This window comes from Camarhynchus parvulus, chromosome 13 (genome assembly GCF_901933205.1).
Source record: "Camarhynchus parvulus chromosome 13, STF_HiC, whole genome shotgun sequence".
NCBI classification, from domain to species: Eukaryota; Metazoa; Chordata; class Aves; order Passeriformes; family Thraupidae; genus Camarhynchus; species Camarhynchus parvulus.
Genome location: NC_044583.1, coordinates 11,501,199 through 11,513,773, shown reverse-complemented (window position 1 = coordinate 11,513,773; position 12,575 = coordinate 11,501,199). Strand labels below are relative to the sequence as shown.

Here is a 12,575-nt window from a genome sequence, read left to right as displayed (position 1 = left end):
CGCTATCAGCAGTGGGAGATTAGGAAGTGATAGAAAAATTTGCTTCCAGAGAGAAGGCAGAGCAAATGTCTTTCTGTTCTTCCTCCCTCCCTATGTAGTTCTGTTTCAAAACAGCCCACTGCACTAAATCTTTTGTGGAATGAGAGAACATACAAATTAGAGGAACCTTTCCGTGTTAAACAGTGCTGTTGTCTTGACAGCATAAATTCAGAGCTGGCAAGTGCTGTGTAGGTTGCAGTACAGACTGCATGAGGTGCACATGCAGGTGAACAGAGTGGGAAAAACCTTTTCTTCCTCAGAGAAGCCATCAGGATTCTCTGTGTGCAGCCCTGGCTGGTGCTGACCAGGAGTGGCTGGGGCCTTGCTCTGGTCCCTGTCTTGGTGTCTGGCTTGTAGCTGGTTGGCATCAAAAAGAATAATGAAGTTGAGCTAAGAGAAGGCACAGCCTGTTTTGTGTCACATGCCCAAACATTTTAAATATGTATTGTTGATGCCATATCTATATATAAATGAAGTCCCCCCCTTTTTCATTTGAGATTTTAAAATATCATATTTTAAAAAATAATTTTAAAAAATCATAACTTCTGGAAAACAGAAAAGAGAGGAGTTGGTCAATTAGTCATCCTCATATTCATGTCTTGATAAGAATGATGATAATTCTGTAAGTAAGCAGCAGACATAAATACGGGACTACTCTGTACTAAGTAAAATATGCTCATTCTGGCTGTAAAAATGAGCCCCAGAATTTTTATTCTGCCAAAACAAACAAACAAAAAAAACCCTGGATAAAATAGAAATGTTAGCTCTAAACTGGATGGACAAAAAGGAAATCTAGGAAAGCCTCCACTATATTTTATGATTTCACAGAACATTAGAATCATCTTAGGCCTTAGCTTATGTATGAAATGATGATTTACCAGCTCCAAGAAAGGGCAGTTTTGCATGTATGAGATGCTTTTCTTGCTTAAGTCATGTTGGAATTTAATTATCCAGTCATTTGGTTTATGGTTTAATAACAGCCACTTGGCACAGTGCTGTTCACGTACCAGTCACAACTACTTTGACATTTGTCATAGCCTCAACTCTTGACTTGAATTCTCATTCTATTCATTTTAGGAAACAGACCCAGACTTTGATCATTGTGCTGTCTGCATTGAGAGTTACAAGCAGAATGATGTTGTTCGCATTTTGCCATGCAAGTAAGAGAATAAAGTTGCTTTGTTTGGAAACTGTTCTCTTTTGCTTCATTTCATATAATGGGTGCATTGTAATTCACAAATGCATTTGTTGGATGTTTCCAGTCCTAATTACAGACACTTTATTTTGGACTATGGTGCCAGAAGGTGTGAAGGTGGGTGCTGGCCCTGTTAGGACAATGGAGATTAAACAGAATTATATTAAAGATATTGGCAATGGAGCTATTGAGATTGAAATGAGGTGGAGGGATGCAGGTTTAAGGACCAAGTGATGGGCAGACTCAGAAAACTTCAGTATAATGAGCCAGGTACAGCTGCAGCATTCTGCACTGTAGATGTGCAACAACTGGCTGCTGGTTTTTGAAACTGTAGGGAGTGGAAATGCAGTCTTTGCAACCTTCATACCTCCTGACGTTAGTCAGCCACTGTGCTGTCATCTATCTTTGGTCTCTTCAATGCAGTGTGATCTTGGCTTGTGTGTGAAGATTTGTTCTTGCTGGTGATTCTGCATTACTGCTTAAAATGTAACAACTTCTTCCCCTTTTATAGCATTGTGTTGACATTTACAGGTTTTTAGTTTGCTTCCATTCCAATTCCATTCTTGAGTTGTTTTGGGACATTTTCTCTTGAGAGATGCTTTTAAATACTTTTCCACCTGGTGGTTGATTTTGATGAATCATACATTTTGTTAGCATTAAGCATTACCAAGGACATCTTTCCCTTGTGTTCTGAAATGCAAAGCTTTCTCCTCATCTCCAGGCACAAAACCCATGTGTAAATTAGGTTGTATATATGCAGCAAGATCCAATAACTTGGCTTGTGCTTGGTACATAAATGGTTCTGCATGATACTCTAGAAGCAGCAAAGTCATGTGTTGGAGTTGATCTCTGGTCGGGCAGCAGCAGCAATAAGAGCTCATTATTGGTCTTCTAAATCCTCCTGCAGGCTGTTCTGAATAGTTTGAATATCTTATAATGTGCAGGGTATTTCCATAATCATAAAAGGAAAACAGTATTATATTCTATCTTACTGATCAAAATATGTGTGCATTATACTTCTGTAGCCAAAAATCTAATTCAATTTACTGTTCTCTGTGTTCCTTACCTCTTGGACAGCAGGAAACAATGACCTGTTTTAGATTCTCAGTGTTGTTTAGCTAAAATGCCCTACAACTGATTATTTAGAAACTCTCATTAAAATATTTAGGAATAGAAGAGCTTAGATTGGAAAGATTTGGGAGCCTTTGGTCATGTGGATGTATGTGCATTTCTTTTTTACAATTCAGTCATTTTTACTCAAAGTTGATGTCCTCTTGCCCTAAAAAATGTACTCCCAAGTGTAAAGTAAATATTTCAGAGTTACATCATTTATTGCAATCTCAAGTGAAGCTTGTATAGGTGAATTAAGCCCTGTTCTTTTGATATGTTATGCAGAAGGTTATTCAGAAATTAGAGGAGGAACTTCTGGAAACTGCCCACCAGTTTTGGACCACTCAGATGATTGTTTTGTAAACTGCCTCTTAAGAAATCTTCTCTTGTGTAGTTCTACTGTGAGGCTCAAGGACATGGAATGAAAGGTTACAAGTCCCACTCTTCTGTGCCTTTCTCTTGGTGCTGAACAAAGGGCAGGAGGAGGCCCTTGCCATTGAAGAGGGAATGACTCTTCCCTGGTAGGAAAACAGCTGTTCCCACTGAGCACAAAGCAGAGTTGGGATTAAAAGCCAACTTCTTAGTTAAACAACTGCAAGCAGTGGGTATGTTGCTGATATCCACAGATACAATACAGACCATTTGAACAAGGTGATCATAGATTTATTTTTTTAATTTAAAAAAAAAAAAAAGGAAAAGTCCTTTTTCTTCAGACACCTTTGTTGAGCAGCAGTCCTGCAGCCAGGAAGCTTTGGGCTCTCAGGGGTACATGGAGCTGCTCAGGGAGCAGCATGCAGGTGCACCTGGCTGCCACCTCAGCACAACCTGCCCCAGTGCAGTTTCCCATGTAAAGGTGAGATCAAGGCTCTTGTGTAGATGATTTTCTGTTCTGTTTTTCACAAGAAGGTAAGGTCAGCAAAGGCTCAGATTACATTGCTGCCAAAGGCTGTATGACAACTTTTATGTTCGCTTTCTACTTCTTTTTTACATCTCACTTTTCATTTGCTGCAGCCCAGCTTTTAATTTAAGTGCAAAACCATTTAGGCTAGACACAGTGAGATGGATGCTTTCCACAAGACATTTTTATATTTGTAGATGAAAAGCCAACTAGTACCTTCAAAGATGGGCCAATAAATTTCAGATTCCATGTGAGAATTTTCAGTCTTCAGTAACTGAGATGCTTCTCCTCAAATCTTGTTATGGAGGTTTAACTCCTTTCTGCTTCTTCATATTTCAACCTTCCATTTTAGTTCAGTGTGCAATGTTAGTAAAAAAAAAACACAAACAAAACCAGAAGAAAAAAACCAGCACACAGACAATAAAAGCCTACAAGAGAGTGTCTAGGCCAGATGATAAAATAAATTGCAAGGAAACCATGGAGAAAATTACTTGACCAAGACGAAGCAAATAAAAGGCTAGAAGTTCTCACTGTGCCTGTTGTAATCATTAGACAGTAGGAATCACTGACATGTGATATCTTTGCTGCTTTCATCAATTTAAAAGTAGCCTTTCTCTTTAGTAGCACAGTTGTTCTCTGCAGTTAAGTATGGTCTGTCACACTGTGCTTCAGCAGTGGAATCTGGCCTGGGCAGACACACAGCAGGCAAAATCTACCAGCAGCTGAGCAAGTTGCACCTAAAATTCGGTAGTGAAACACCACATTAGTGATGTAAAGGTTTGTGGCATGCGGGAAATTGTGGCAAATTTAAAAATAAACTAAAGTGAAATGGTAGAAATTCAACTGCATTGTTTGCAGTAGTTCATTTTTGCTTCAGAGAGACATGTTCAGTACCAGCAGCCTGTGATCATGCCTATAGCTTTAGTGCACAGAGGGACAAGCAGCCATAAGTTTTAGGCTTCCAAGCTTGAGGAATATGTCTTTTGTGAATGTCATTATGTAAGTGAAAAGTGAGTAGAGGAAGTAAATGTGAGAGGGATCCTAGCAAAAGACAAACCTCATGGACAATTTTCCTTATTCAGATAACTTTATTCTACCATCACACTGTTGCACCTAGGGGCTGAACAGGCACTAGGTGAAAAGTGATCAGGAGTGGGTAGTGTGAAGGATTAGTGAGAGATAAGGGAAGGGGAGAGCAAAGTGACAGGTTAGAGAAGAACAGAAAATGACGTGGGAAAGGGCAGAAAGATGGCCAAGGAAGGAAGGAAGGAATTAACAAGATAGGAAAATAATTAAAAGAGTAGCAAATACTATAAAATAAATGGCTTTTGAGCCAAAGTTTTAATTCCTGTCCTGGGCAAGAAGGAAGAAAGTGACAAAAGCGACTGAACTGGGTTTTCAGATTTTCATGTTTGATTCTGTGCTGCTGCAAATAGCTGCCTTTTTAAGACCAAATTAACATAGCATCCTCTCTGCTTCCTGCAGTGCCTTGATGGCATCCTCTCTGCTTCCTGCAGTGCCTTGAACCCCAGGGCCAGGAGAGCAGCTGCCTCCAGCAGTAGCCAAAGAACCTGCTTTGCAGCAGCAGAGGTCATTTTGGTGGGATGCTGCACTGAGAGCAGGGAAGGACAGTGAGCTCTAGGGAAACAGAACTTGTAAATCGTTCAGCCCTTCTCCTTTTGTGATGTGTGAATTTGGAGGCCTTACACCACCAAAAGATTCCTAAGTCACTTTCTCCCCTGTGAAATGCTGCAAAGAAGCTGTGTTGTACAAGAGTCAGTGTTATGGTGTTTATTACCAGCTGGAGGGCAGCTGGATTGGGTGTGCTGACAGAGTGGAAAAATACCTGCAGGTCACCTGCCTGGAGCTGTGCCTGCATGGGAGACTCCGTCAGTGCTGCCAGCCTGGCTGCCAGCCCTGCTTCCTCCAGACCCAGGCTGGGTCACACCTGACTCCCATCCACCAGCCCCAGGCAGTGTCACCCCTGGCTCCCAGTGTGTGGCTCCCCAGGCTGTGTCACCCCTGATTCCCATCCTCCAGCCCCAGGCATTGTCACACCTGACTCCCAGCGTGCAGCTCCTGGGGAACGTCAGCAGCTGTCGTGACCAAGAGCAGCTGGCTGGGAACTCATCACGTTTATGGTCTTGGAATACCAATTACAGAAGTAGGAAGATGGAGGAGGTTTGTGAGAGCAGAAATTGCACGGGCTTACTTTGTCAGGATGAGGTTTTGAAATAATTCTTGTTTGCTGTCGTCATTGCTGTATACCGGCTTTTTAACTCTTGCAAACAGAGAAATCCAGACAGAGACTGAGCCACAAAGATGCTATCAGCAAACTTTTTAAGAGGTAGAGAAACTGTAAGTAGTAGGCAGAGCCATGCTTTCTAAATCAATAACCTTTCGGAGAACTGCGCTTCTTTGAAACACATTAATAAACATCCTTGAAGATTTAGGAACTAAAAGCAAAGAATTAGGAGGTCATAAAAACAATTGTGCTGCGTATATAAATATATCAAAGTGCTAATGACTTTTTAAAATAACTCATAATATTTAGTGGATACATGTTGGCATCTATATCAGTCGCCTGCTTCACTTGATCTGAGTGCTTCTACAGCACCGATTAGCCAATAATGATGTAATAAAGCTGTTTTCATATTTCTGTGGAGTCTTGATGTCTGCTCTTGCCCAAAATACTAGATTTTCAGGTTTGTTCTACTTTAAAAAACAGACTCCAGAGACTTCAAACATAAGTAAATAAAAGTAATAATTGACCTAACTTAGAAAAATAATATCTCTGTATGTTTCAGAATATTTGAAACCATTATGTATCACCCAGAGTTTCTAAACATTGTTTCCTGTAGTTTTGTGAGTAATAAAGGGAATGCATTAAGACTTAATGATAATAGAAGTGAGTCTATTTTGGGTGATGATTTAAACAGAAGGCCCTGTACATACCCTGATTTTTCTGATTGCCAGCTTCCTAGAGGACACAGGCCAGCCAAGTGACTAACTGAGGTCCTTTAAGTTTCTATTCCTGCATTATCTGGGATAGAGATAACCAAAATTATTTTGCTGCCTTTCCATCTTCTGTTAACTATTTTACACCCTAATTCTGCATCTTTAGTTAGTACAGGTAGGACATACAGCTGTAGCTGCTTAGAACTTCATTATGTTGATATTCTTTAGTCCCTCCATCAGCCTGAGTAGACATAGACTGTTATATAATCATATACTGTCTTTTGCCATGTTTAACAGTTTCAGAAAGTCTTTCAGGTTGCTTTCCAGAGATTTGAGAGAGAATTATCTGGTAACATGCCTTATTTGGTCTCTGATTTTAAAATCCCAAGGGATAGGGAGCAGAAAACTCCCAGATTCCATGATGAGCTTTCTCAGGCACAGAGCATAAGTGTAACCTGAGCAAGGAGGGGACAGAGAGAGTATCTCAGCTTTGTGCTGCCTTGGGGCACACATGGCCACCTCTTCCAGACCCTGCTGATGCCTCAAATAGATGCCAAGACCTGCTTGTTCTGCCCCTGCCCTTTCCCTGCTGGCTCCAGAGCACAGCTCTTGGCTGACTAAGCAGCCCTTGTAATTGCTGATCTTTGTCATGATCACCAGTCTGTCGTGTTTGGGTGTGCCTGCTCTTACTGGCTTCTTGCTCTGCAGTCAGCACCACTGGAAATGAAGGATCAGGGCTCTTATCATAGGAATTAACATAGGCAGTTACTCAGACTGTGTTATTATGAGTATTTGCTAAAGCTATATTGGGTAGACAGTCTTGTGATACCCATTCCTACCATGAATATGCTCTGAAAAGTTCTTTGCATTTTGAAAAGCTAAGAGGGCATTTTCTTTGCTTCCTTTAATTTATACACCTTGTTTTGGTCTTTGCATAGTCCTTCCTTGTTATACTGGTTTGTATCAATCCCAACATTCACATTTATATCCATGTATGTGACTAAGATTTTGAATGCAATGTAGGAGGCAATTCAGACTGTTGCCTATTGCAGAGTTCCCTGCTTTGCAAGTAGGAGCCCAATTTGCCTTTCCATCTCTGAAAGCCCAGTTTGCCTTTCCTTTTATTTTTATGACAACTGTACGGTGATGGGCATGTTTTCCTTCTTGATATCAAGAAATATGGATGGCAGGGAAAGCCTTCTTTCTGCTTGAATGTGATAATTATAAAAGCCTTTTCAAAGTCAAACAGGAGTGTGTTTGGGTTGGTTCCACTGACTTGTGAACAAAATTGACAGCTGATGGGTCTGTGCTCTTCCTACCAAGTTTATGCTCAAGATTCTGCATCAAAACTGAGACATGACTGTAGACAAGGTTATGGTGGAAATGGCATTACCTTGGTTCTTCTACCTTACATCCACTACTCATATCCACAATAAAAGGGGGAGAGGGATGAAGGGGGAAAGAAAATCAAATATTTCCTCCTAATTGAACTATTAGTAAAGAGAGACAACAACAAGCAATATTTTTAATTTATTTTTTAATTACTGCAATTAGCACAGAATACTGGCAGTTCTAAGAATTGCATGTATTTTAAAATATGAAAAAAAAGCCAACTATCCAAAAGTTTGAGTAGTTTTCATTGTATTAAATAGAATTGTTTGCAAATTATGTATGTGCCTTCTCTGTTCTTCTAGGCACGTGTTTCACAAAGTCTGTGTGGATCCATGGCTCAGTGAGCACTGTACATGTCCAATGTGCAAACTGAACATTCTGAAGGCACTGGGAATTGTGGTAAGTTGCTTGGTTGTGAGCTCTTCCTCTTCCTCCCATGTCTGAGACCCAAAATAGAAAGAATAATTGTAGGGGAGAGAGGGGGAAGGGTGTTCCAGTACCCTTACTCAGAAAATATTTGGGGGTTTTTACGGATTTCTTTGGTGCTGATTTGTTGTTCTTCCTTCTTTCCCTGGTTGGTAGTTGAGAATATATTGTTATATTTGCATTTATGACAAGTATCTATCGGAAGTATGTTAGATTCTCTGTAATCTTCCTTTTTCTCAAGTCCTTTCAGCTTTTCTTGTTATATTTACTCTCTGAAGCTCTTGTTCTTCTGGCTTCCTGTAGGCAGACTTAAATTTGCACATTAAAAGCCCCGCCCTGGCCAAGGCCAGTGAGTTTTCCTCAAGCAGCTCATGTCTTAAGGGATCCCTGAGGACGTCTTTCATTGACCAGTTCACAAAGGGATAGCAGTGAAACCTCAAAGCAGATATTTTTAATCTTTCCTGTATGAAGAAAAAATTACAAAGTGGGAGTGATGCTCTTTTCAAAGTAAGAGAAGACCATATGGAGAGACTGTCTAAAGTGGCTTTTGATTCAAGACAGTGAGAATAATCAGGCCTCCATTTTTAGCTGTGTCAGTCGCAAGTTTGCACATTTCCAAAGAAATAGTAGCAGATATTTTGTGGATGACCTGTTAATAACATCCCTGGGTTTTTAGAAGAGGATACAAAATTCAGAGTTTGTCATGATTGTGGTAAACCATACAAGCATAGGCTATGATATAGGTGTATTTGAGTCCCTTCCTTGTATCTCAGTCCTTTTTTCTGCTTCTTCCTTCTCCTCTTTAAGAGGTAGTATTGTATTTGCTGGGAATGCCCTGAGGAAGGCAGGAATGATGAATCTGACTCCATGTTCTCAGAGGGCTAATTTATTACTTTATAATACTATATTATATTGAAGAATACTATACTAAACTATACTAAAGAATACAGAAAAGCTACTTACTAAATGCTAAAAAAATAATAATGAAAACTCGTGATTCCTTCCAGAGTCTTGACACAGCGTGGCACTGATTGGCCAATGAGTCAAAACCACTCACACCAGAATCCAATGAAAAAATTGCCTGTGGGTAAACAATAACCAAACACATTCCACATGAGCAAAACAGAGGAGAAGGAAATGAGATAAGAATTGTTTTCCTTTTCTCTGAGGCTTCTCAGCTTCCCAGGAGAAAAATCCTGGGCGAAGGAATTATTTCAGAGCATGTGAATGTCACAAGGTAGAAGTTCTTCATTCATGTGTTTCTCACCTGTGACCTCAGCCCAGCCAGAGCAGCTGAACAAAGTGTGTGAGTGTGTGGTTCCATCCAATGTGTGTGAGTGCTGCAGGTAGAACATTCCCCGCTGTAACGTGGAGCTGTGTTTTTCCCAGCCTAACGTGCCGTGCACAGATAACGTCGCCTTTGACATGGAGAGGCTGACGCGGGGGCAGCCGGTGAGCAGGCGCTCGGCGCTCGGCGACTTCGGCACCGACAGCTCCCTCAGCTTGGAGCCCCTGCGCACCTCGGGCATGTCACAGCTGCCACAGGACGGGGAGCTGACACCAAGGTCAGGAGAGATCAACATTGCAGTGACAAGTAAGTGTCCTTCAGCTCCCGGCACCGTCTACAGCTTCCGTGGTGTGGGTGTGTGTGTGTGTGTCCCTCTGTGCTGCAGGGCCCTGGTGATGGATGTCCCTGCAGGGACAAAGGTGACCTCAGTGTCTCTGCAAGAGGCATATGCTCCTTATTGGAACCAATAACTCTGGGTATGACAGTGCCAACACTTCCATTATTAATGGTATATCCATTTAGATGCACGTACAAAGGACCCTGGATGAACTGAAATGGCACCAAAATAACCTTCCTGAATTCGGTAACCAGCACAAGAAGCTGGATTGCCAAAACTGTTATTTATCCCTTCAGAATACTTTACATGCAATAATTTATTAAATATAAATATTTTAGCTGATAGCTATTTCTGCAGACATTTTTTCCCCTGAGAACATTGCTACTGGAATTCTGACGTCACTTAGCAGGTGTTTTTTCTTACAAAATTTGTGACCTAAGGAAGCATTTGATGTGCCAACATTTGAGTATTGTCCAAGTGTTTTATAACATCAGAAAACTGTTCCTGCACTGCTTGAAAGCTCTTATCTATAAGAGTAGCATGGAAAATTTCCACTTACTGGAATTTGCCTAGGGTTTTTAATGTACAATATCACTATAATAAATTCCACACAGATTGGGTGGAATTGCATCGGTTTTCCATATGCTGTACAGTCTCAACTTGATGCATGAATGGTTGTTTTTCTGGCTGAATTGAAAAATTGAATCCATGCAGTACAATAGTCTAATTTTCTGCTTGTATTTTGTTTATGTGCATCTGTGATCTAGATTTTAAACTTAGTGACACTGGTTGCTACTGATACATGTGTACAAGACAGAGAAGCCAATGCAGTTCATAAGAGTGTTTCATTAGATGCTGTAGCTAAGTAAATGTCTCATTAAAAAAAAATTCACATCATAAAAAACGTAGTCCATATCTAGAAATGTCCTGATCTGAGATGGGAAAATCTGGATACATACAAAATCTGGATTCTCCACAAAGCCAGTAAGTCACTTTGCCATCCAGTGTTCACCTTGCACTCAGTTATGTCGAAGAAGAGCAGATCTGTTGCTGTGCTGCTTCCTTGTCATGGGTGGGAAAACTGTAGTTTTCACTTTTTACTAATTGCCTTTTCAGAAGGTGTTTTTTACTGTCTGTTCCCAGCTGTAGTGCTGCTTGTGCGCAGATGGGATGCCAGGGTAAAACAAGAAATAACTACCAACAGTTCATTCTGACAATGTTTATAAAGTAAAGCTTTAGAAAGGGCTCTTGAAATGTTTGTATTTATGGATGACACATGCATTTTTTGGTGCATCAGAGTTAAACCAAAAGCTGTTCAAGAAGAAGTGTTTGTATTCTGAACTGTTACCGTATGCCAGGTTGATCCTGGGGAGAATTTTGAATAGTGAACATTCTTTAATAGACTTCTTTGTATTACTTTTTATTTAATATGTGTATGTGTCTACCCTAGTATTGAAATTATTTTTCTGTGGGTATATCTGTCTATTAAGTAGAAAACTGTAGTTATGTTTTACTGTTGGGCAATCTATCCTGATTTTTGTTGGGTTTTAAATAACACTATAACATAAATTCAGGAGGGAGGGGGCAAAGACACAGTTGAAGTGTGACAGTACTTGGGGTGTGCTTGTGTGAAACACTGCATCTCACCAAACCTAACCCAACCTGACAGTCGTCTTTCTGACTTGGGGGTGGACAGAGTTCTCATTACACTTCCCCTTGATCCTGCATTTCACTTTACATTGTTAAGTAACTTCTTTATCACTAACCCTTGGGCTCAGGCAGGAAATACTGTTTGTGCCATGCTTTTTTTCTGCACCTCTCTCCACTTCTTCTTTGCTAGCCTTCTCCCGTCAGTAACTCTGTGGCTTAACCTCCTTCTGCTTCACCTCCTGGGGCCAGTCATGGCTTAGAAGCCTCTTGCCTTCCGCCAGTGGTGTTTGAGGGAAATATTGGCATCGCTTTCTCCCACGAGTGATTTCCTCCCTTTCCTTTGTCAACAGAAGAATGGTTTATTATTGCCAGTTTTGGCCTCCTCAGTGCCCTTACACTCTGCTACATGATCATCAAAGCCACAGCTAGCTTGAATGCTAATGAGTAAGTAAATACTCAGATGTTTCTGTGCATTTCTGGTGGGTGTGTGTCATGGACAACATTAGGAATAAATACCAGTAGAAGGGGGAATATGGAGTGTTCAAGGAATCAAATTCACTTCCTGCTTTTCTCAAACACGAGTGTCTCTGTTAACAGCAGGTTTCAGGGTAACATGTAAAGTCCCTCTTAATTTATATTTAGCTGGGTTGTCTGAGGAAATCTCTTTGCTAAGTAGAGACATGAAAAGGGGAAAACAGGGAATATTTATGGTCAGTTTTTGATCAATGTTCTAGGTAAACATTAGATTTCTACCATTAAATTCCTATATTCAAAATGTACCTGCCAGAGCCAAAACTTACTACCAGCAGTTACCTTTTATAGTTTTCACCTCACAATTTTATGGTCTACTTTCATATTAAAAAAAAATTCCTGTATTCCTAGTTTGCACATTTTCAACCTGAAAATCCCCAGCCTCCCTTCAGGCAGGCTGGACAAGAAATTACCCTAGCAGATGACTTTCAGTCTTTTTTTTATAATTCTGTGTGTGGCCACATATAAATCTATTTTGCAGATCTGTTAACCAGGTACATCTAGGTATTTTCATGTAGGTGTACAGAATATCTGGGCTCAGAATATATGTTTAATCTTAATTTAATTTTTTATTTGGGAAGGCAAAGTGTCAACATCTTTCTTTGTCTCTGAACATCTTGACACAGCTGAGTTTCCACTGTGTGGAAGTGGATTAAAGTGCTGATCTCTCTGCCAGAAGTGGGGTGAGATCCAAAGAAATGCAGCTGGGAAATGCAGCTTTATAAACATTTTCTTTGGTTTTTTTTTTCTT

The 12,575-nt window shown here is 40.5% G+C and overlaps 1 protein-coding gene across 3 annotated transcripts in view; it reads left to right on the top strand.

Annotated features, from left to right (window-relative positions):
- Positions 1–12,575, top strand: part of RNF130 (ring finger protein 130) — a 55,823-nt gene that overhangs the window by 28,435 nt on the left and 14,813 nt on the right. For 2 of the 3 annotated variants that reach the window (XM_030957158.1, XM_030957159.1), the window contains 3 exons: positions 1,117–1,199; positions 7,895–7,991; positions 9,408–9,612. In XM_030957158.1, coding sequence (XP_030813018.1) covers positions 1,117–1,199; positions 7,895–7,991; positions 9,408–9,612 — 385 coding nt within the window. Of the gene's footprint in view, positions 1–1,116; positions 1,200–7,894; positions 7,992–9,407; positions 9,613–11,643; positions 11,738–12,575 lie in introns of all 3 variants that reach the window. The other variant, XM_030957156.1, reaches the window with a different exon arrangement.